This window comes from Esox lucius, chromosome 12 (assembly GCF_011004845.1).
Source record: "Esox lucius isolate fEsoLuc1 chromosome 12, fEsoLuc1.pri, whole genome shotgun sequence".
Lineage (NCBI taxonomy): Eukaryota > Metazoa > Chordata > Actinopteri > Esociformes > Esocidae > Esox > Esox lucius.
The window spans coordinates 34,085,605-34,106,839 of NC_047580.1; the positions used below are offsets into that span (position 1 = coordinate 34,085,605).

The 21,235-nt window shown below is 45.1% G+C and overlaps 1 protein-coding gene across 3 annotated transcripts in view; it reads right to left on the reverse strand.

Annotated features, from left to right (window-relative positions):
- Positions 1-1,288: 1,288 nt before the first annotated feature.
- cables2b (Cdk5 and Abl enzyme substrate 2b) overlaps positions 1,289-21,235 on the reverse strand; it is a 32,039-nt gene continuing 12,092 nt past the window's right edge. For 2 of the 3 annotated variants that reach the window (XM_013136282.4, XM_034295950.1), the window contains exons 2-10: positions 16,668-16,763; positions 15,003-15,080; positions 12,454-12,556; positions 10,936-11,104; positions 9,747-9,803; positions 8,397-8,494; positions 5,529-5,635; positions 5,163-5,367; positions 1,289-4,972 (exon numbers count right to left, since the gene is read on the reverse strand). In XM_013136282.4, the coding sequence (XP_012991736.1) occupies positions 4,832-4,972; positions 5,163-5,367; positions 5,529-5,635; positions 8,397-8,494; positions 9,747-9,803; positions 10,936-11,104; positions 12,454-12,556; positions 15,003-15,080; positions 16,668-16,763 (1,054 nt within the window). In that variant the 3' untranslated portion in view covers positions 1,289-4,831. The remainder of the gene's footprint in view (positions 4,973-5,162; positions 5,368-5,528; positions 5,636-8,396; positions 8,495-9,746; positions 9,804-10,935; positions 11,105-12,453; positions 12,557-15,002; positions 15,081-16,667; positions 16,764-21,235) is intronic. The other variant, XM_010900354.5, reaches the window with a different exon arrangement.

A 21,235-nucleotide genomic window follows, 5' to 3' on the forward strand; every position in this document is an offset into this window, starting at 1 on the left:
CCAATAGCCTCTCAAACTGATGTGTCTTATGTGTTACCATAAGGCTGAATAAGAGGATTGTGTTAGAACAGAGGCTTGTCAACCTGTAGGCTACTTTACATTTGTTTTGTTTTGGTTAAGACCAAAGCAGAAGTTTCTATGTGGAAGGTTGGATCCTCGCAAGTTACTCTCTAATGATTTGCAAATGTTTTGAAACACCCGATTCTAATGTTATGGGAGGATAAAGGGAAATTTAAACCATTTGTGGAAACCACAAAATTTTACAGAAATTCAAAGTTATTTTTTGGTGTTCAACTTGGTTACTTTTATCAATGAATGTGAGTGGAATTTATCTCAAACATCCATGCGTTCAAATATGTATAAAGTAAGAGAACTTTGAATAAGAAAACAGCACATACATTGACATGGGTCAGAAAATATATATTGTGTATTTCTTTCTGCAATTGAAAAACACAACAACAGTTTTCTAGTCACATAGCAGACAGGAAGTCCACACAGCAGACAGGAAGTCACAAGAGGTGACACAAGAGGTCCCAGGGCCCAAATGGTAGCCACCACATTTCCTTGATAGTACACTTCTTTGGAAAGACCCAAGGGGCTTTTTGTGGACCATATAGGGAATAGGATGCAATTGGGGCCGCCCACTGGATTTACAGCACGGACGAACACAGACCCAACGTCATTTCAAAGAGTAAAACATTAAAATGAATGACGTTTAGGGGATGACAAATGTGAACACTGTCCTCCATTAACAGTATTTCACCTGGCTTAAGTCATCCATGTTGCTCCCCCCTGTGGTCCTCAAGCTACTAGAAATACATTATATAGTAATATAACTTATGCCCAGTTGCTGCTAGAAACAGTCCCTTCAGAGTTGGGTCAGTTGTATGTTAAGCTACAACATTCCGGTTATTTTCCCAAAATTCCCTGGCTCTGAAGAAAATCTATTCCGAAGACTCAGAGATTTACTGCAACTCTTTTTCTTTTTAAATGTAGAATTTCTGCAATGTTAACAGAATTTTGCCACCTGAGGCATTTCGCACCAGAGTCAAATTATAGGACTCCTTTGACTGATTCATGGAAACGACCCAAGCCTCTCTCTTCTGTCCCACTCCTTATGGAACTGTCACGGCAGCAACACATGGACCAGTCTGGCCCCCAGTCTATAGTTTGGAAAATGCTATACAATACTGCTACTTACTAATTATAATGTAATTTTTTGTAAAAACACTCTAGTATGTAGGTTTGAGTATGGTATTTTCACACGCCCATAGAAAGTACATAGCAATGTGTGACACTGAATATTTATTTGGGAAAAAAGGTCACTAGACTGGTCACTCTGCAGTCGATCAGGACCATAGCGTCTCTGTCTAAACCAGAGTTCAGTCTCAGGGGTTATCTGGGCCGGGGAAGCATCATGGGCTGCCACTTCAGTCAAAGATAACAATTTTGCCAGGACAATGTATGTGTTTTAAAGTGACAAAACAAAACTAGCCCACTTTGAGGAGAGATTTACAGTTGGATACACAGCATTTGTGGACAGTCTTTTGTGATTGTTGTCACGCGTTGGCGGTAGGACATAAATCATTTATACATACATACAAAACGTTTTAGAGACATGCTGTCATACTCCTCAGGCACTTGGTCCCCTCTGGGCCTTTTTGAGACTGCTGTGAGACGACGTGACACAATAAAAAAATACTAATAATGTTATATAGACGTGAGTCCATTCTGAGTGTCCTCAAGTCTGAAGATTTCAATTCTTACTGTTATTGCTTTTCTTCCCACAAGATGGCGCTAGGTGCCAACAGTGTCCATTGGCATTCAGTGTGGCAGTGGCATCAACATTTGTCGTTCTGTTTTCCCATGGCCCTCTTTACATCCGATACGACACGGATGTAGTTATATGAATTGAACCACCTCAGACAGTCAGGCAGACATTAAGTGTAACAAACCAGCAATGTCATGTCAAAAGAAATCAACCATACTGTTTCAACTAAATTCAAATTTAGGATTATTTTCACCTTATGCGTTTTAAGGATAATGACACAAAGACAAAACTGTACCATGGCCTAAATTCTCATTAAAAACACAAAAATGCTTGAAATTTTGATTCACAACACAAAAAGGACTGAATTGTGATTCACAACACAAAAAGGCCTAAATTGTGATTCACAACACAAAAACGCCTGAATTGTGATTCACAACACAAAAACGCCTGAATTGTGATTCACAACACAAAAACGCCTGAATTGTGATTCACAACACAAAAACGCCTGAATTGTGATTCACAACACAAAAACGGCTGAATTGTGATTCACAACACAAGGGGCCAAATGTACCAGTGGAAAGACATTAGAAGTAATTATAGTCCCCATCTGTCTTACAAACAGTGTAATCCATGCGAAGCCTTATAACATCACAGTGTTCCTAACGGTGCTATAACAATAAACACACAGTTATAAACACATTTGCTATGACACTGTGACAGGCTAAACAAAAAGTTAAAAAAGCATATTTAAATGGAAAACAAAAATATATATTGATAAATAAATAGTTCTATACAGCCCCTTCGTGGCTTTGTACTGTGTCGGAGAGGGATATCAAAAAGACAAACTATTACAAACTGTTGAAGTATATAAACACATTTAAATCTAACACACACACTGACATGGGACTCCCAAATGACACCATATTCTCTTCATAGTGTACTAGTTTTTGGGGCGACACAACACTAACTAAGCTACACAGTGGCACGTTCAAATGCACGTAACGATCGGCAAACATTACAAACACAAGGTTGAACAGGAAGAAGTCGGATCACGATTGAGAAGCACCATGAAATGTGCTTGGATCAGTACATACGTATTCTCTAACATAGAGTGTGATTCAGTAATACATCTGTGCATTTTGTTTCTCCGTGCAAAGGGTGTGGAAGATCACGACAGTCATCCTCTTCATCACTCTATATTCATACAGTAACAGCTGAAATGGAATATCACACATGGAAACGAGGGTCTCGGCTCAGTCCCAAAAGCCACCCTATTCCCTGATAGTGCCTTTGCGTGTGGTTGAAAGTAGTGCACTAAAAATGGAATAGGGTGGCGTTTGGGACACACTACCTCACTAACGGGTACTTGGGTATAATGCTGGAATAGAGGGCTAGGCTAAGGCCTGGAGTCGGGCTACAAGGCAGTGCAAAATATTTAAATGGTTTTGGTTGGTTATAATATAAATATCCCTTAAGTTGCGATTAAATACAATAAATATTAAAAAAATATATTCAAAATGTTAGATAAATAAAGGTCATGGCATTTTTTTGGTGGTGTAACTCAGTGTCTCTAAGATACTGGCAGATAAGTGAAACAGGAGATCCATGCCGTTGCAGTTTGAAAGCCTGATTCACACTATTGAGCAAAACAGGTTCCTAAAAGGACCACGTGAGAAGAATACATCTGAGCCAGGCGGAATGGACATTCTGATTCAGGCCCATAGTGTGAATCAGGCCTTAGCAGTATTCCCAGGAGAAAGTAACTGACTTCACATTAACTGCTTAACTTTAGCACACCCTAGTGGAAATTGGATGCATGGCAACAGACAGGTTTAAGATGTTTAGAAAGAACGAATGGATTCCACTATAAGTAAAGCAAGACTGAAGAACTTGTAGTTGATGGGATTAAATAGCATATGTCCCAATTCCTCATGTGAGCAAAAGATGGTTAGGAGCAGGGATGTGGTCTTAGTCCTGCTGATTTGGGGGTGTGGTCTTAGTCCTGCTGATTTGGGGGTGTGGTCTTAGTCCTGCTGATTTAGGGGTGTGGTCTTAGTCCTGCTGATTTGGGGGTGTGGTCTTAGTCCTGCTGATTTGGGGGTGTGGTCTTAGTCCTGTTGATTTGGGGGTGTGCTCTTAGTCCTGCTGATTTGGGGGTGTGGTCTTAGTCCTGCTGATTTAGGGGTGTGGTCTTAGTCCTGCTGATTTGGGGGTGTGGTCTTAGTCCTGTTGATTTGGGGGTGTGCTCTTAGTCCTGCTGATTTGGGGGTGTGCTCTTAGTCCTGCTGATTTGGGGGTGTGGTCTTAGTCCTGCTGATTTGGGGGTGTGGTCTTAGTTGTGCTGATTTGGGGGTGTGGTCTTAGTCCTGCTGATTTGGGGGTGTGGTCTTAGTCCTGCTGATGTGGGGGTGTGGTCTTAGTCCTGTTGATTTGGGGGTGTGCTCTTAGTCCTGCTGATTTGGGGGTGTGCTCTTAGTCCTGCTGATTTGGGGGTGTGGTCTTAGTCCTGCTGATTTGGGGGTGTGGTCTTAGTTGTGCTGATTTGGGGGTGTGGTCTTAGTCCTGCTGATTTAGGGGTGTGGTCTTAGTCCTGCTGATTTGGGGGTGTGGTCTTAGTCCTGTTGATTTGGGGGTGTGCTCTTAGTCCTGCTGATTTGGGGGTGTGCTCTTAGTCCTGCTGATTTGGGGGTGTGGTCTTAGTCCTGCTGATTTGGGGGTGTGGTCTTAGTTGTGCTGATTTGGGGGTGTGGTCTTAGTCCTGCTGATTTGGGGGTGTGGTCTTAGTCCTGCTGATGTGGGGGTGTGGTCTTAGTCCTGCTGATTTGGGGGTGTGGTCTTAGACCTGTTGATTTGGGGGTGTGCTCTTAGTCCTGCTGATTTGGGGGTGTGGTCTTAGTCCTGCTGATTTGGGGGTGTGGTCTTAGTCCTGCTGATTTGGGGGTGTGGTCTTAGTTGTGCTGATTTGGGGGTGTGGTCTTAGTTGTGCTGATTTGGGGGTGTGGTCTTAGTCCTGTTGATTTGGGGGTGTGCTCTTAGTCCTGCTGATTTGGGGGTGTGGTCTTAGTTCTTCTGAACCAGACGACGGTAGTGTGGCATGATGGCACTCTCCGGCATGTAGAGAGCCATCTCCAGGGCAACGAGGATGGTGAACTCAAACGGGATCAAGTCCCGTCGACTGATACGGAAACGCTCCTCCAACTTCTGTAGGCGAAGACAACAGAGAAGAGGAAGACGAGGAGTTAGATCAGATGGAGTGGTCTCTTAAATTTGTGAATAATCCATGAGACCTGACCTATTTCATTATACAGCCCTTTGGGTTTTCAGCTAAACCAACTGGAATAACAAAACAATTCATACGAAAAACAAAGTGCAGAATGTGAAGGATGAGTACATCTATGAGTAGAGTGACATCCTGCTTCTTGAGGTCGCTGCTGATCTTAGCGGCGAGGAGCACACAGGCTGCCGACACCAACTTCCTGTTGTGTTTGTTGAGTCGCCCTTGAAGGACCAGCTTCTCAAAGTAAACAAAGGCCATGGCCACAGTCACCGCCTGCAGGCCACAGTCATCACCCACCAAACGCATCTCCCTCTTCAGACTGGAGGAGAGGAAGAGACAGGAAGAGGCAGAAAGAGGCAGGAGGAGAGGAAGAGAGGGAAGAAGAGAAACAGAAGAGAAAGAGAGGTGTTAGGATAAGCAGAAAGACTAAACGTGTGTTGTACACAGTCACACAGGCACTCACGCACACCAGTGGCGTACCTCCGGATCTTGCTGAGTGTCAGCTTGACGTGTGGAAACTTCTCTTTAAAAGTCTCGTTCATGTCCTTCTTCAGATCAGACGGCTTCACATACTCAATCACCGTCGTCTAGGGGGAGGGAAAATATTTATCAACTTCAGATTTGACACCACGACCAGCCGGTCCCTAAATTACATGTAAACAGCAGTATCAGTACCCCTGGAGGGTATCAGTACGCCTGGAGGGTATCAGTACGGCTGGAGGGTATCAGTACCCCTGGAGGGTATCAGTACGCCTGGAGGGTATCAGTACCCCTGGAGGGTATCAGTACGCCTGGAGGGTATCAGTACCCCTGGAGGGTATCAGTACCCCTGGAGGGTATCAGTACCCCTGGAGGGTACACTATGTACTGCAAGCAAAAATAATTGTCGGTAGGATGTCCCTAGAAAGTAAGACCATGTCATTGTTCCTTTTTGCTGTGTGTATTCTGGTCAAATGAACAGTGACAGAACGTAGGCCCATACTTCCTCAGAATATATGGAACTCGATAAGACAGACTGGTGTTACTTTTTCAAATAATAAAATCCAGATGCACACACACACACCGTGTAAATATTTAAGTGAATATGATTTTAGTGCTGGTACTCTGTCTCGTTGTTTCAAATATTATTGGCTATTTTTAGCACTTTTCTTCCAACCTCCTTTTTTCCAATCGTCGAGTCACTGTTCTAGAGAACACCTAGAACGGTGCTAACAGACAGACGTAGAACATCTAGAATGGTGCTAACAGACAGGCCACAGACAGAGAACATCTAGAACGGTGCTAACAGACAGGCCACAGACAGAGAACATCTAGAACATTGCTAACAGACAGGCCACAGACAGACGTAGAACATCTAGAACAGTGCTAACAGACAGACGTAGAACAGCGCAGTCCAACAGTGGTGTGTAGAACGATGTCTTGGAACGCACAACTCCGGCCAATTTTACAGACGGACTATAGCAGCCGTGATCTGGGGACGTCGCCAGTTCCGGCCAATCCCAGTTCAGTTTACTAAAGTGTCCTGTGGTATCCCAAGACTTTGACCCAGTACAGAATACTGAACAGGATGGATGTATGCTGGTCAATCTGCAGCAGGGGGCAACCAGGTTCCTGGTTTATATGCCTGGTTCCCTGCACTGTACTGTCCCTGCACTAAAGAGATTTCTCATTGGCAAAATGAAATACATGGACAAGGTTTGTATAAAACGTACAAATGTCTTTCTGTACTCTGAGTGTGTTGCATGTATATTTAGACGGAGAAGAGAAAGTGTAAATTAAATTCCAGTCATTTCAAAAAGTTCACTGAACTAAAATTCCTAATTCAATGTTTCCAACATGTATGGTAGATGTGCACTGAAGAGGATAGAACCTGCAAATGGAATTTCACTGCACTTCCTGGATGGACTGGAATGGGAAGGGGAATTGTCTCTCAGCCTGACAGCTAGCTGGTCCCTGAGCCAGTTAGAGAAGTGTGAAAGTTACCGCTTCTCAGTGACAAAGCTCTCTGCCGTCATGGTGACGTCACTCTCTCAATCTGGTACAGGACACGGTTGTGTGTGTGTGTGTGTGTATACAGGCAATCTTTTTAATTCAGCGCAGTAAATGGATAAGCCTAAATCCTGACCCCATGCCTGTGGGATAATGACTTCCTGTGTGAGAGTGTGTGTAAGTGTGTCTGAGAGAGTGTGTCTATGTGTCTGAAAGAGTGTGTGTATATGTGTCTGAGAAAGTGTGTGTGTGTATGTGTCTGAGAGAGTGTGTGTGTCTGAGAGAGTGTGTGTGTCTGAGAGAGTGTGTATTTATCAAAGTCAAGATAAAATCATGTGGACAGGGAGGTATTGAAAGAGATTTGGATATGAAAATGTGTCTTGGATAGATAAGACGGGGAGTGTTTTCCTGACTACATAAACACCTCAATCCGTCCAAACAAGGAGTCACAAACAACTAAGTTGTCTGATTGGTCCCAGAAACAAGAATGTGGCATTGATCCTCTGATTAGAGATGACTTGTAATCACTAATGAACACCCTTCATTTTCATGTCACCTAAATGAATATAATGGAAGGAATGTCAGACTGAAATACGCAGAAAACAAAAGCACAGTCATCAGGCAGGGAGAGTGAAGTGTCAAATACACAGCTAAAAAAACTCCTCTCCTTCTCCCCTCCCTCCTCCCTCTCACCCCCTGTCACTCTCACTCCCTCCCTCTCTTGTTCTCCCTCTCTCCTTTCATCTCTCACTCTCTCTCTCTCTCTCACCCTCTCCCTCCCTCTCTCTCCCTCCCTGTCTCTCACTCCCTCCTTCTCTCTCACCCTCTCACTCCCTCTTTCTTTCTCACCCTCTCACTCCCCCTCTCTCACTCCCTCCCTGTCTCTCAGTCCCTCTCACTCCCTCCCTCCCTCTCTCACTACCTCTCTCTCAGTCCCTCTCACTCCCACTCTCCTTTCATCTCTCACTCCCTCCCTCTCTCTCTCTCTCTCTCACTCCTGGTGCTATAGGTGCCATACAACAGATTTTGGTGTGGTCTGTAGGACCCCCTCACCACAGGGTCCTCTCCCTCTCTCAGTGACTGTTGGATCTCTGTGTTTCTGTCATGTCAGCTGCCATCCGGGATAATACTGTTTAGTCCCATCAAGCTGCTTAATCTCCACATTATTCAACAACTGGTCTAGGAGGCTTGGGTTTATTGAGTGGTCCAAAATACAGCAAATTGCCACTCAATCAACATTTGTTTTCTTTGGCTGACCTGAATAATGTTGAGTCATTGCCATACCCAGACACTCTTTTTAGTGGAAGGTCATGGGTCATGTGGGAGGGGGATGTCCAACAGGGCAGTTCCGTGTCTTACCATATATGAAGCAAAAATCAGCACTCTCTTGTGTTTCCCACAGGGCCACTGGGGGTCACTCAGAAGGTTGGGGTCATAGTCTGATGAATCATCCAGACCTGGGGAACACACACACGTTAATATACACACACACAAACATTAATGGACAAAAACGTTAATACACACACACACACACACAAACATGAATGCACACACACGCACACACATTAATACACAAACAAACACACTAATACAAACAGAAAGATGGATGCACATTGATTAAATGTAGTTCTGTCATAATAGCTAATGCATGGCATTACACAACGATCCCATTATAATCATAGACAAGGATACACACACACAAGTAAACATTTATACAAGATTAGAAACAGTACAGTAGAGTTCATTTCGGTACAGTAGAGTGCAGTTCAGTAGTTTAGTAGAGTACAGTTTAGTACAGTAGAGTACAGTTCAGTAAAGATGAGTACAGATCAGTAAAGTACAGTTCAGTTCATTACAGTACAGTACAGTTCTGTACAGTTCATTACAGTAGAGTACAGTTCAGTAAAGTAGAGTACAGTTCAGTAGAGTACAGTACAGTACAGTTCTGTACAGTTCATAACAGTAGAGTACAGTTCAGTAAAGTAGAGTACAGTTCAGTACAGTTTAGGACAGTGTCTATATACCAGGTGCGGTCCACAGAACATCAATAACTGCCAGTGTTTCCCTGTATTCATTTAATACAATAGGGGTACCACTGCTGATTTGTAACCACCAGTTCAAGACAATGTGATGAGTAATTATTGTCATACACTCACCTAAAGGATTATTAGGAACACCTGTTACATTTCTAAAGCAATTATCTATCAACCAATCACATGGCAGTTGCTTTAATGCATTTAGGGGTGTGGTCCTGGTCAAGACAATCTCCTGAACTCCAAACTGAATGTCAGAATGGGAAAGAAAGGTGATTTAAGCAATTTTGAGCGTGGCATGGTTGTTGGTGCCAGACGGGCCGGTCTGAGTATTTCACAATCTGCTCAGTTACTGGGATTTTCACGCACAACCATTTCTAGGGTTTACAAAGAACGGTGTGAAAAGGGACAAACATCCAGTATGCGGCAGTCCTGGGGGCGAAAATGCCTTGTTGATGCTAGAGGTCAGAGGAGAATGGGCCGACTGATTCAAGCTGATAGAAGAGCAACTTTGTCTGAAATAACCACTCGTTACAACCGAGGTATGCAGCAAAGCATTTGTGAAGCCACAACACGCACCTTGAGGCGGATGGGCTACAACAGCAGAAGACCCCACCGGGTACCACTCATCTCCACTACAAATAGGAAAAAGAGGCTACAATTTGCACAAGCTCACCAAAATTGGACAGTTGAAGACTGGAAGAATGTTGCCTGGTCTGATGAGTCTCGATTTCTGTTGAGACATTCAGATGGTAGAGTCAGAATTTAACGTAAACAGAATGAGAACATGGATCCATCATGCCTTGTTACCACTGTGCAGGCTGCTGGTGGTGTAATGGTGTGGGGATGTTTTCTTGGCACACTTTAGGCCCCTTAGTGCCAATTGGGCATCGTTTAAATGCCACGGCCTAACTGAGCATTGTTTCTGACCATGTCCATCCCTTTATGACCACCATGTACCCATCCTCTGATGGCTACTTCCAGCAGGATAATGCACCATGTCACAAAGCTCGAATCATTTGAAATTGACAATGAGTTCACTGTACTGAAATGGCCCCCACAGTCACCAGATCTCAACCCAATAGAGCATCTTTGGGATGTGGTGGAACGGGAGCTTCGTGCCCTGGATGTGCATCCCACAAATCTCCATCAACTGCAAGATGCTATCCTATAAATATGGGCCAACATTTCTAAAGAATGCTTTCAGCACCTTGTTGAATCAATGCCACGTAGAATTAAGGCAGTTCTGAAGGCGAAAGGGGGTCAAACACAGTATTAGTATGGTGTTCCTAATAATCCTTTAGGTGAGTGTAGTCTGTGCATTCAAGATCAAACTGACAGTTACTATGTGCCACAAACCGAGCGAACAGGTAGGTGAATGACACCTTTGGGCTCCCAGCATGCCTTGCGTCATCTCCTCGGTTACCTCCTCACACTGTAGTGGCATTCGAGAGCTGTACAATGTCACAGGAGTCACAGATTGGTCCCAGAGATCAAGGATGCATACTAGACTAGTCGAATACGACAAGACAAGGCCAAACTACTCCTCAAAGTCAGTTTGGCCAAGAAACTTTCAAAGTTCCTAGCTTGGTTTGAGCCTGGTTTCTAAAGCCTTCTATTTAGATTAAATGGAGAAGTTTAGTTAAGTATTGTCGAAGGACGAGGAAGCCAGAGGATCGGAGAGAAATGATATGAAACACTATTTCTGCTGTAGTACTTCCTGGTCCTGACAACTACAGAACACTGTAAAAGGAGGTGGAATCTAGTGGCTTTAAAGCCAGAGATGAGCCTGGATGACATGTTGTTTCTTTGGGTAGGGTCAGAAGGGTCAGGGGTTAAGGTCAGGGGTCAGAGCCAGGACTTACCCAGGTCCAGTCCCACATTGCTGCTCAGCCTGGACGGGGTGTAGTTTCTGGGAAGAGTACTGGTCCGGTTCACCTGTGTGGGTTGCACCTGGAGGGTGTGGTCCACAGATGGGGTCTTCTGCCGGACCAGGGCGTTGGTTGGGTACAGAAACTGGGCGTATGACACCGTCTATGGACAAAGATAATCCAATCAACCAACCCACCAAGAAGCATATTATTTATGCTTTGCTATTGGTACAGGGAAGTAAAGCAGGGTCGGATCAGGTCAGAGTCTGTGTCTGTCGTTTCTAAAGGAAGGGACAGCTGGCTACGGAACTGTGCAGGGAGAACATCAGGGAACATACATTATCCAACTGCTAGAGAACGTCTTGATCGAGGCCTATCAAAACAACGCCCTTTAGGACACCACAGCGAGGAGAATCAGTGCCATTGGGAAACAGAGCGTTCCCACTAAGTTGGCTGGGTCATGAACAGTGACCTGAAAGCCATCAACAGCCCCGCTGCCCTGACTGTGGGAAATGTCCCTCGGGGCACTGTGTAGCCTGCACCAGAGACATTCTCATTCAGCGAATGTTTCTAGGACAATAACGTTGATGAAATCCATTATGAATGTTAACAGGACAGGTAAGTACAAAGAGGTTAAGGTCAGGACAAAGGTTTGAGATAACTTAAAAGCTAAAATTGACACAATCAAGCCAGGCCTGCCCTGAGAACGTTGTTTCATTCTGTACTCAGGAGTAGTTCCAGAGGATCTCTGACGGTGAGGCTGATCTGCTTTAGGGTTCAACCCCCCCTGGACAATAACCCCAGGCAGGTGAAAGACAGCTAACATGGTAATGTGGGTCATGGAAAGAACAGCCAATCACTTAACCGATCAACCAACCAACCGACCAACCAACTAACCAATCAATCAACAAACCAACCGACCAACCAACCAACCAATCAACTAACCAACCAACCACTCAATCAACTAACCAACAGACCAACCAACCGACCAACCAATCAAATAACCAACTCACTAACCACTTAATGAACTAACCAACCAACCACTCAATCAACCAACCAATCAACAAACCAACCGACCAACCAACCAACCAACCAATCAACTAACCAACCACTCAATCAACTAACCAACAGACCAACCAACCAACCAACCAATCAAATAACCAACCACTCAATCAACTTACCAACAAACCAACAGACCAACCAACCAACCGACCAACCAATCAAATAACCAACCGACTAACCACATAATTAACTAACCAACCAACCAACCACTCAATTAACATACCAACCAACCACTTAATCAACTAACCAAACAACCAACCACTCAATCAATCAATCAACCAATCAACTAACCAACCAATCTGTACAGCTAGTGCAATTAAAGGTACCTGTTGGGAAAGGCTCTATCTCATACCATTGACTAAAGAAACATTCAATCAATCATTAATAAATGAAATAACCAAAAGCTGACAGGTAGCACAGACAGGGGTGTGTCCTGTGTGTCCACTGCACCTTTCCGTAGGCCTCCAGTTCAAACCCCTCCAGGCCTGGTAGCATCTCCAGAGTGGTGGAGATGTTCCCTGAGGAATGTCTGCGCCTGTCCAGCCTGGGCTCACTACAAAGAGAGAGCGGGGGGGGGGGGGGTTAGGACAGCGGAGTGTAAGAGACAATGTTATAATGTTATAGAGCAGGAGAAGAGGTGGACAGCTGGTTGGCCAAGTGGTTACAGCATCTGATCAGTAACCTAAAGATTGCAAGGATGAGTCCCTGAGGTGTGAATGTGAAAAAACATCTGGTGACCCATCTCCGAGCAGTTAACCCTGGAATTGCCTGTAGGTCGTTGCTGTAAATGAGAATGTTTTTGGTCAAATTACCTCAAGGATAAAAAAAAGAAAAAGGAAAAAAGGAGGGAATGTGAGATGTGCAGGATGAGGAGAATAGAGATGAGATCCACTCAGATACTCAGCTGTGCCATTCCATTTAACAGTCAGTGATAGCTGAGATCAAGGAGTGGGTCTCCAGAGAGGGGCTCAGTGAGGTCTGGAGATGACAGCCTCAACAATGCCTGTGCAGTAGGAACAACTGGGAAGAAGAGCTCCTAGCAGGTTCTCATTCTTCAGTGGAAAACGTCTACTACAGACTAGTTTGACTCATCTGTGAGAGGCAGTAGACCGAGTACAATACTGTCTGTCTCTCAGGAACTCAGCAACAGAAAACATGTCTGCCACAAATTACTCTGCCTCTCTCTTCCCCCTCTCTTCTCTCTCCCCTCTCTCTCTCCCCTCTCTCTCCCCTCTCTCTCTCTCCCCTCTCTCTCTCTCCCCTCTCTCTCTCCCTTCTCTCTCATCCTGGATGTCACTTTCTGGGACAGCAAACATAAAAGCTCCTCTGTTTGATCAAGTCAGGATGATTGACTGAAATGAATGAACCAACACATTTGTTCGTCTCCGCTCTCAGCTGGCCAGATGTCATCCCACTTCCCCTCCGTGTTTCTGTGTGTGTGTATACACCTTGTGTGGGGTATGTGTGCATGTGTGTGTGTGAGTGGTGTGTGTATACAGTGTGTGTGTGTATACAGTGTGGGGATGTGTGTATGAGTGGTGTGTGTATACAGTGTGTGTGTGTGTGTATACTGTGTGTGTGTGTGTGGTGTGTATACAGTGTGTGTGTGTGTGTGTATACAGTGTGTGTGTGTGTGGTGTGTATACAGTGTGTGTGTGTATACAGTGTGTGTGTGTGTGTGTGTGTGTGTGGTGGGTATACAGTGTGTGTGTGTGTGTGTGTGTGTATACAGTGTGTGTGCGTGGTGTGTATACAGTGTGTGTGTGTGTGTGTGTGTATACAGTGTGTGTGTGTGTGTGTGTGTGTGTGGTGGGTATACAGTGTGTGTGTGTGTGTATACAGTGTGTGTGTGTGTGTGGTGTGTATACAGTGTGTGTGTGTGTGTGTGTGGTGTGTATACAGTGTGTGTGTGTGTGTGTGTGTGTGGTGGGTATACAGTGTGTGTGTGTGTGTGTATACAGTGTGTGTGTGTGTGTGTGGTGTGTATACAGTGTGTGTGTGTGTGTGTGTATACAGTGTGTGTGTGTGTGTGTATACAGTGTGTGTGTGTGTGTGTGTGTGTGTGTGGTGGGTATACAGTGTGTGTGTGTGTGTGTGGTGTGTATACAGTGAGTGTGTGTGTGTATACAGTGTGTGTGTGTGTGTGTGTGTGTGTGTGTGTGTGTGTGTGTGTGTGTGGTGGGTATACAGTGTGTGTGCCTCAAGGGCCCATTGTGTGGCAGACTAAGCAGACCGGGGAACGTGGGAAAAACAACTTCCAACTGAGAAATAGCCTGAGAAAAATCTGCTTCATGGAGAAATACATGACACTGAGACCTTGTAGTTGTGTGTGTGTTTGTGTGTGTGTGTGTGTGGACGTGACATAGGGATGGGGATGTTACTGGCCTGACCACATACAGACAGGGTGAGGAGGGGTGAGAGGAGGGAGGATGGGTGAGGATGGGTGAGGATCAGACTAGCTGTGATTAAAGGAATGTGAGAAAGGGCGACAGAGACAGAATGGACAGATTACTCACAGGACAAACTTCTGGACAACTTTCAGTTACACAGGATGAGTCAAATCATGTCTACGCCACATCCAGGAGTGATGGAGTGAAGGAGGAATGGAATGATTGAGGGAAGGAGTGATGGAGGTAAAGAGTGTTTGAGTGCTGGAGTGAAGGAGTGATGGAATGATGGAGGGAAGGAGTGATGGAATGATGGAGGGAAGGAGTGATGGAATGATGGAGGGAAGGAGTGATGGAATGATGGAGGGAAGGAGTGATGGAATGATGGAGGGAAGGAGTGATGGAGGGAAGGATTGATGGAATGATGGAGGGAAGGGGTGATGGAATGATGGAGGAAAGGAGTGATGGAATGATGGAGGGAAGGAGTGATGGAGGGAAGGATTGATGGAATGATGGAGGGAAGGAGTGATGGAATGATGGAGGGAAGGAGTGATGGAGGGAAGGATTGATGGAATGATGGAGTGAAGGAGGAGTGAAGGAGTTCTACTTTACCTGATGTGAAAGCTCTCTCCATAGGGCAGAACTGAGAAGGCTGCACACAGAGATCGCTTCGCACAGATCAACACGATCCTGGAAATGAACAAGAAAAACATTAGGAAGGGAGGGAGCCAGTCAGTCAACCAGCCAGTCAACCAGCCAGTCAGTCAACCAGCCAGTCAGTCAACCAGCCAGTCAGTCAACCAGCCACCCACCCACCCACCCAGTCAGTCAACCAGCCAGTCAGTCAACCAGCCAGCCAGTCAACCAGCCAGCCAGTCAACCAGCCAGCCAGTCAACCACCCAGCCAGTCAACCAGCCACCCACCCACCCACCCAGTCAGTCAACCAGCCAGCCAGTCAACCAGCCAGCCAGTCAACCACCCAGCCAGTCAACCAGCCACCCACCCACCCACCCAGTCAGTCAACCAGCCAGTCAGTCAACCAGCCAGCCAGTCAACCACCCAGCCAGTCAACCAGCCAGTCGGCCCCTGTGCTGTAGAGTCCACCTCAGGTTGTTAGGATACCTAAACGGAGGTTGCTGGTCGAGGCAGTTTGACCTCACACACTGATTTGACAGAGTTGAACTACAACCCCCAGAACCGAGTCCTGCAGGGATTGGTACAGAGTTGAACTACAACCCCCAGAACCGAGCCCCGCAGGGATGAGACAGAGTTGAACTACAACCCCCAGAACCGAGTCCTGCAGGGATGGGACAGAGTTGAACTACAACCCCCATAACCGAGTCCTGCAGGGATTGGTACAGAGTTGAACTACAACCCCCAGAACCGAGCCCCGCAGGGATGGGACAGAGTTGAAAACAGTGAAAACAAAGACAGCAAAGACAGCCTGCTGTGTTGATAACAGGTCCTGTCCAGCCAAATATTTGTGTGTGTGTATTTCTGTGTCTGTGTGTGTATGGGGGGGTGTTTGTGTGTGTGTGTGTGTGTGTGTGTGGGGGGGTGTTTGTGTGTGTGTGGGGGGGTTTGTTTGTGCATGTGTGGGTGTGTAGTGCTGGAGGGGAAACAGGCACTGTGATTCCAGATAGCCAGTATGTGTTGTTGCATAACTCTGGTCTTGTTTTCTGTTGGTTTATATGCGTCTGTGATTGTGTGTGTGTGTGTGGGGGTGTGTGTGTGTGTGTGTGGGGGTGTGTGTGTGTGTGTGTGTGGGGGTGTGTTTGTGTGTATGGGTGTGTGTGGGTGTGTGTGTGTGTGGGTGTGTGTGTGGGTGTGTGTGTGGGTGTGTGTGGATGTGTGTGTGTGTGTGGGGGGGGTGTGTGTGTGTGTGGGTTTAATTCTTTCAGCGTTCTTTGTCTGTCCCTGTGGAAGAACTGGAGAAATGTTTTAAGTTCCATGTGGAACTGTTTTGGGTTACATGTACAATGCCCGGTAAAAAAGGCACAGGGAAACCAAAAAGGTAATTTATTAGGGTTCTATCTCAGTGTTCATCTTTGCAAATATTGTCTTCAGGATTCCAACAATCGGACTGGATTAAATTAATAGAAAAATAATGAAAATAATTTACAAATCATAGATTTTCTATGTGGATGCTCCTATTTTAATATGGGGAGATGATCATCTTGGTACGAGGGTAAGACAGGAACACAGGAAGTGATGGGGTAAGACGGGAACACAGGAAGTGATTAGGACCCAGGAAGAGGTTCAGTGTTCTGTCTTACCTGCTGCCTCTTGTGTCGTACTGTCTCATGTTCTTGATGAAGTGAACCTTCTTCACAGTGCGAGGTCTGGGGGAACCCGACAAGTTACGAGTCCGACTGGAAACAGGAAGACAGAAAGCAAGAGACAGACAGACAAAAAAAGAGGCGGAGAAAGCAAAGCGAGGGAGAGTTAGGGAGAAAGAAGTAATCAAATGAAAAACAGGAACACGAGGGGAATCTCTGATTTAGTTTTCACTTTGCAGTTTCAATTCCAGAACTCATTACTCATCCTATTAAATTCATCTGTAGTGACATTTTGGCTCGAGACAAAATTGGGAAAACAGGAAAACTGTTATTTTTTCCTTATTATTGCAAATGAGGCTAGCATGTTATTTATCCATTTTAAATTATGAGGAAATTATAATTATTTTCAGAATATTATTTTATTTTAAGACCATGACCTCAGAGACTTCTGCATTTTTTCCCTGTTTTTTTACTTTTCTTTCCTACATATTCAGAAGGAGAGGAAAATCAATGTCCCATTTCTGTGACTCACCAATTTTACAAAGTTGTAGCTCATCTCATGTCACAAAGACAAATCAGATATGTCATCAGAGTCCTGTTTTCTTCTGGCCTTTTACAGCAGCTTATATCGTTTATAGATCAATATAAAACATAAATCAATATTCACAAATAAAATAACTAAAACACACGTCCCTCCCTCTTCCTCCCCATCTCCCTTCTGCTCTTCCTCTCTCTTCACCCTCTTCCTCTCCCTATCTTTTTCTCCCTCTTCCTCCCCCTCTATCTCTCCCTCTTCCTCCCCCTCTTTCTCTCCCTCTTCCTCCCCTCTTCCTCTTTCTCCCCCTCTCCTCTTCCTCTTTCTCTCCCTCTTCCTCTTCCTCTTTCTCTCCCTCTTCCTCTATCTCTCCCTCTTCCTCCCACTCTCCCTCTCCCTCTCCGTCTCCCTCTCCCTCTTCCTCCCCCTCTTCCTCCCCCTCTTCCTCTCCCTCTCTGTCTTTCCCTCCAGTGGTTTCCATCTGGTGGCTGTGGGTGGCCTTGATAACATGTCTTTAGTCTGAATCACTGTTATCACCACTGTGTGTGTGTGACCGTAAGAATGGTTGTGTGTGCGTGTGTGTGACCGTGAGAATGGTTGTGTGTGTGTGTGACCGTGAGAATGGTTGTGTGTGTGTGTGACCGTGAGAATGGTTGTGTGTGTGTGTGTCCCCTTGAGAATGGTTGTGTGTGTGTGTGTGTGCGTGTGTGTGACCTTGAGAATGGTTGTGTGTGTGTGTGTCCCCTTGAGAATGGTTGTGTGTGTGCGTGTGTGTGACCTTGAGAATGGTTGTGTGTGTGTGCGTGTGTGTGACCTTGAGAATGGTTGTGTGTGTGTGTGTGCGTGTGTGTGACCTTGAGAATGGTTGTGTGTGTGTGTGTGTGCGTGTGTGTGACCTTGAGAATGGTTGTGTGTGTGTGTGTGTGCGTGTGTGTGACCTTGAGAATGGTTGTGTGTGTGTGTGTGTGTGCGTGTGTGTGACCTTGAGAATGGTTGTGTGTGTGTGTGTGTGCGTGTGTGTGACCTTGAGAATGGTTGTGTGTGTGTGTGTGTGTGCGTGAGAATGGTTGTGTGTGTGTGTGTGTGAGAATGGTTGTGTGTGTGTGTGTGTGTGCGTGAGAATGGTTGTGTGTGTGTGTGTGTGTGTGTGAGAATGGTTGTGTGTGTGTGTGTGTGTGTGTGTGAGAATGGTTGTGTGTGTGTGTGTGTGAGAATGGTTGTGTGTGTGTGTGTGTGTGTGTGTGAGAATGGTTGTGTGTGTGTGTGTGTGAGAATGGTTGTGTGTGTGTGTGTGTGTGTGTGTGAGAATGGTTGTGTGTGTGTGTGTGTGAGAATGGTTGTGTGTGTGTGTGTGTGTGTGTGTGTGTGAGAATGGTTGTGTGTGTGTGTGTGTGTGTGTGTGTGTGTGTGAGAATGGTTGTGTGTGTGTGTGTGTGAGAATGGTTGTGTGTGTGTGTGTGTGTGTGTGTGTGAGAATGGTTGTGTGTGTGTGTGTGTGTGTGTGTGTGTGAGAATGGTTGTGTGTGTGTGTGTGTGTGTGTGTGTGTGTGTGTGTGTGCGTGTTAATGCACTCAGATGTGCTCACCCTCCAAGGGCCCCTTCACCATCAACTGTCTCTCTATGTCTCTTCCTGTCTCCAGTTTCTCTCACTCTTTTCTCTCACTCTTCTTTCTCATTAACTGGCTAGCTGGCTGGCTGATTAACTGGCTGGCTGTTAGTTAGTCAGCCGTAAGTTAGTCAGCAGTTAGTTAGTCAGCCAGTCAACCAGCCAGCCAGTTAGCAAGCTAGAGTGTTAATTTGTCAACAAGCAAACTTGTCTGTTAGTCAGCCAGCAAGGCGGTTAGCATCCAGTCAGTCAGTCAGTCAGCTAACTATTTAGCTAATCAGTAAGTCAGTCACTGAATCAGTCAGTCAGTCAGTTAGTTAGTCACTGAATCAGTCAGTCAATCAGTTAGTCACTGAATCAGTCAGTCAATCAATCAGACACTGAATCAGTCAGTCAGTTAGTCACTGAATCAGTAAGTCAGTCAGTTAGTCACTGAATCAGTCAGTCAGTTAGTCACTGAATCAGTGATGCAACCAGATCTGACAGAGGCAGCCAGTAAAGCAGTAAAGGAAACTGCATTTGTTAGCTATGGGCATCCAGTCAGGTCTACCACAAACAGCTGTTTATAATTGATTAATCTTAAAATATATATTCTAGAATTAAATACGGGTGTTTTATAAAAATAAAAAAATAATAATTGATGGGAAAATGCTTTACGTTATTTGTAGTGTTTTACAATGTAACCTGTAAAATAGCGACTAACAAGGAGAAAGCATCGCATCGCATCGCATCATCTTCCGCTTAATCCGGGGCCGGGTCGCGGGGGCAGCAGTCTAAGCAGGGATGCCCAGACTTCCAAGGAGAAAGCGCGAATGGAAAACATCCCTGAGAATCGGAAAAACAAGGATAATCTAACTATTAAATAAACAGACTGACTGGGGAAACATTTTCAACTCATCATATGATCCATCAGTAACTGTACTTCTTTGAGGCTTCTGTCACGGCTTGTCGGTTAACAAATTCCACACCCACTGGCAGACAACCAGTTTGGTGGTGCCAATGTCACGTTAATGCGCAGTTCAAACATGCGTTATAGATGAATGATGCCTTCACTCACACCACGAAGACAAACTAATACAAACTCTCTGAAAGGCAGACAATGGCCCACTTGTTCTAGATTCATGTAAAATGCTGAGGGGCTCCTAACCCCTGTCGCCATGGTTCCGATGTGTTCTCTTCGATTGCCACGCATCACTGTCCTGACAGTGCATGGCCAATTTTCTTTTTTAAGTCGTTAATGTCAAGTGCAGAAGATTTGAGTTGTACCAACATTTCCACTGGTTTAGCGTCCCACATAGACCCAACTATTTTGGTAACAAAATTTGTTGTGTGGAATATTTTCCCCAAAGAATGTTGCCGATGTTGTTGATTAGCTGTTGAAGCCATACTTCCCTTTCAGTGTTTAAACTTTTTTGTACAGCTAAACCACGAACCTTCTTCTACTTCAGAGAGTCTACTGAGTCTTTAGACCGATAGAGCACCTTGAGTGTGTGTTTTGTACAGCTAAACCACAAACGTCCTGGTGTTCCAGAGACTCTACTTGAGTCCTGTATTTGTGTATATTTGTAGCCCAGCTCTTAGGTCCTCGTGTTTGTTTAAATTAGGGGCTTAGCGAATTGCAGACCTGTTTGTGACTGTCAGTCTATTTTCAAAGCTGTCTCACATAATTTCTGTCCCTCTTCCTCACCCTCCATCTCCTCCTGGTCTCTCTGTCCTTACACCTCCTTCTCCCTCCCTCCCATTTATTCCCGCTAACCTGAAAAGACAGTTGACTTGAGAGTTACTGTGTCGTTGTAGACAATTTGTCTGTCTGTGGCTTGTTTTGTTTTGGACAGTCCCTGCTAGGGAGATTATTGAGGGTTAAGTGTTGAGCTAGGTTAAGTTGGGTATAAAAGTTAAGTTTCTGATGTTAGAATTAGGTTAAGGTTAGGGTATGAACTAGGGGATAGGGAACATACAGGTCACGGTTAGCTTTCAGGTCCTCAGAAGGATAGAACAACAAACTTGTGTGTTGTGTGTGAGAGAGAAACAGGGAGGGCTGCGGTGTTCAGGGAAAGAATGTGGCTATCTGACAACCAATCAGATGAACTTAGCCAGCCCAAATCAACCCAACTGAATGGGCCTTATTTAGGTCAACTGTAACGTTTTCATGTGGGATTTCATCCTGCTGAGAGAGGATGTTCATTTCAGACCGTTTTTCACTGGAGAAAAATATTTGTCCTGGAGTCGCAGGAAATGTGAATTCAATTGATTATAATTAACGTAGGGTTGATTTCACTCATTGAGGCGAATCAAGTCTGACATTTTATAGTAGCATTAAAACTAGAAGCCTATTAAAACCTTGAATGCAAATATAAATACACCTTAATTGTTTGCATTTCCTACTGTGAGCAACAAAGGGATTAAAGAATGAAGAACCGTATA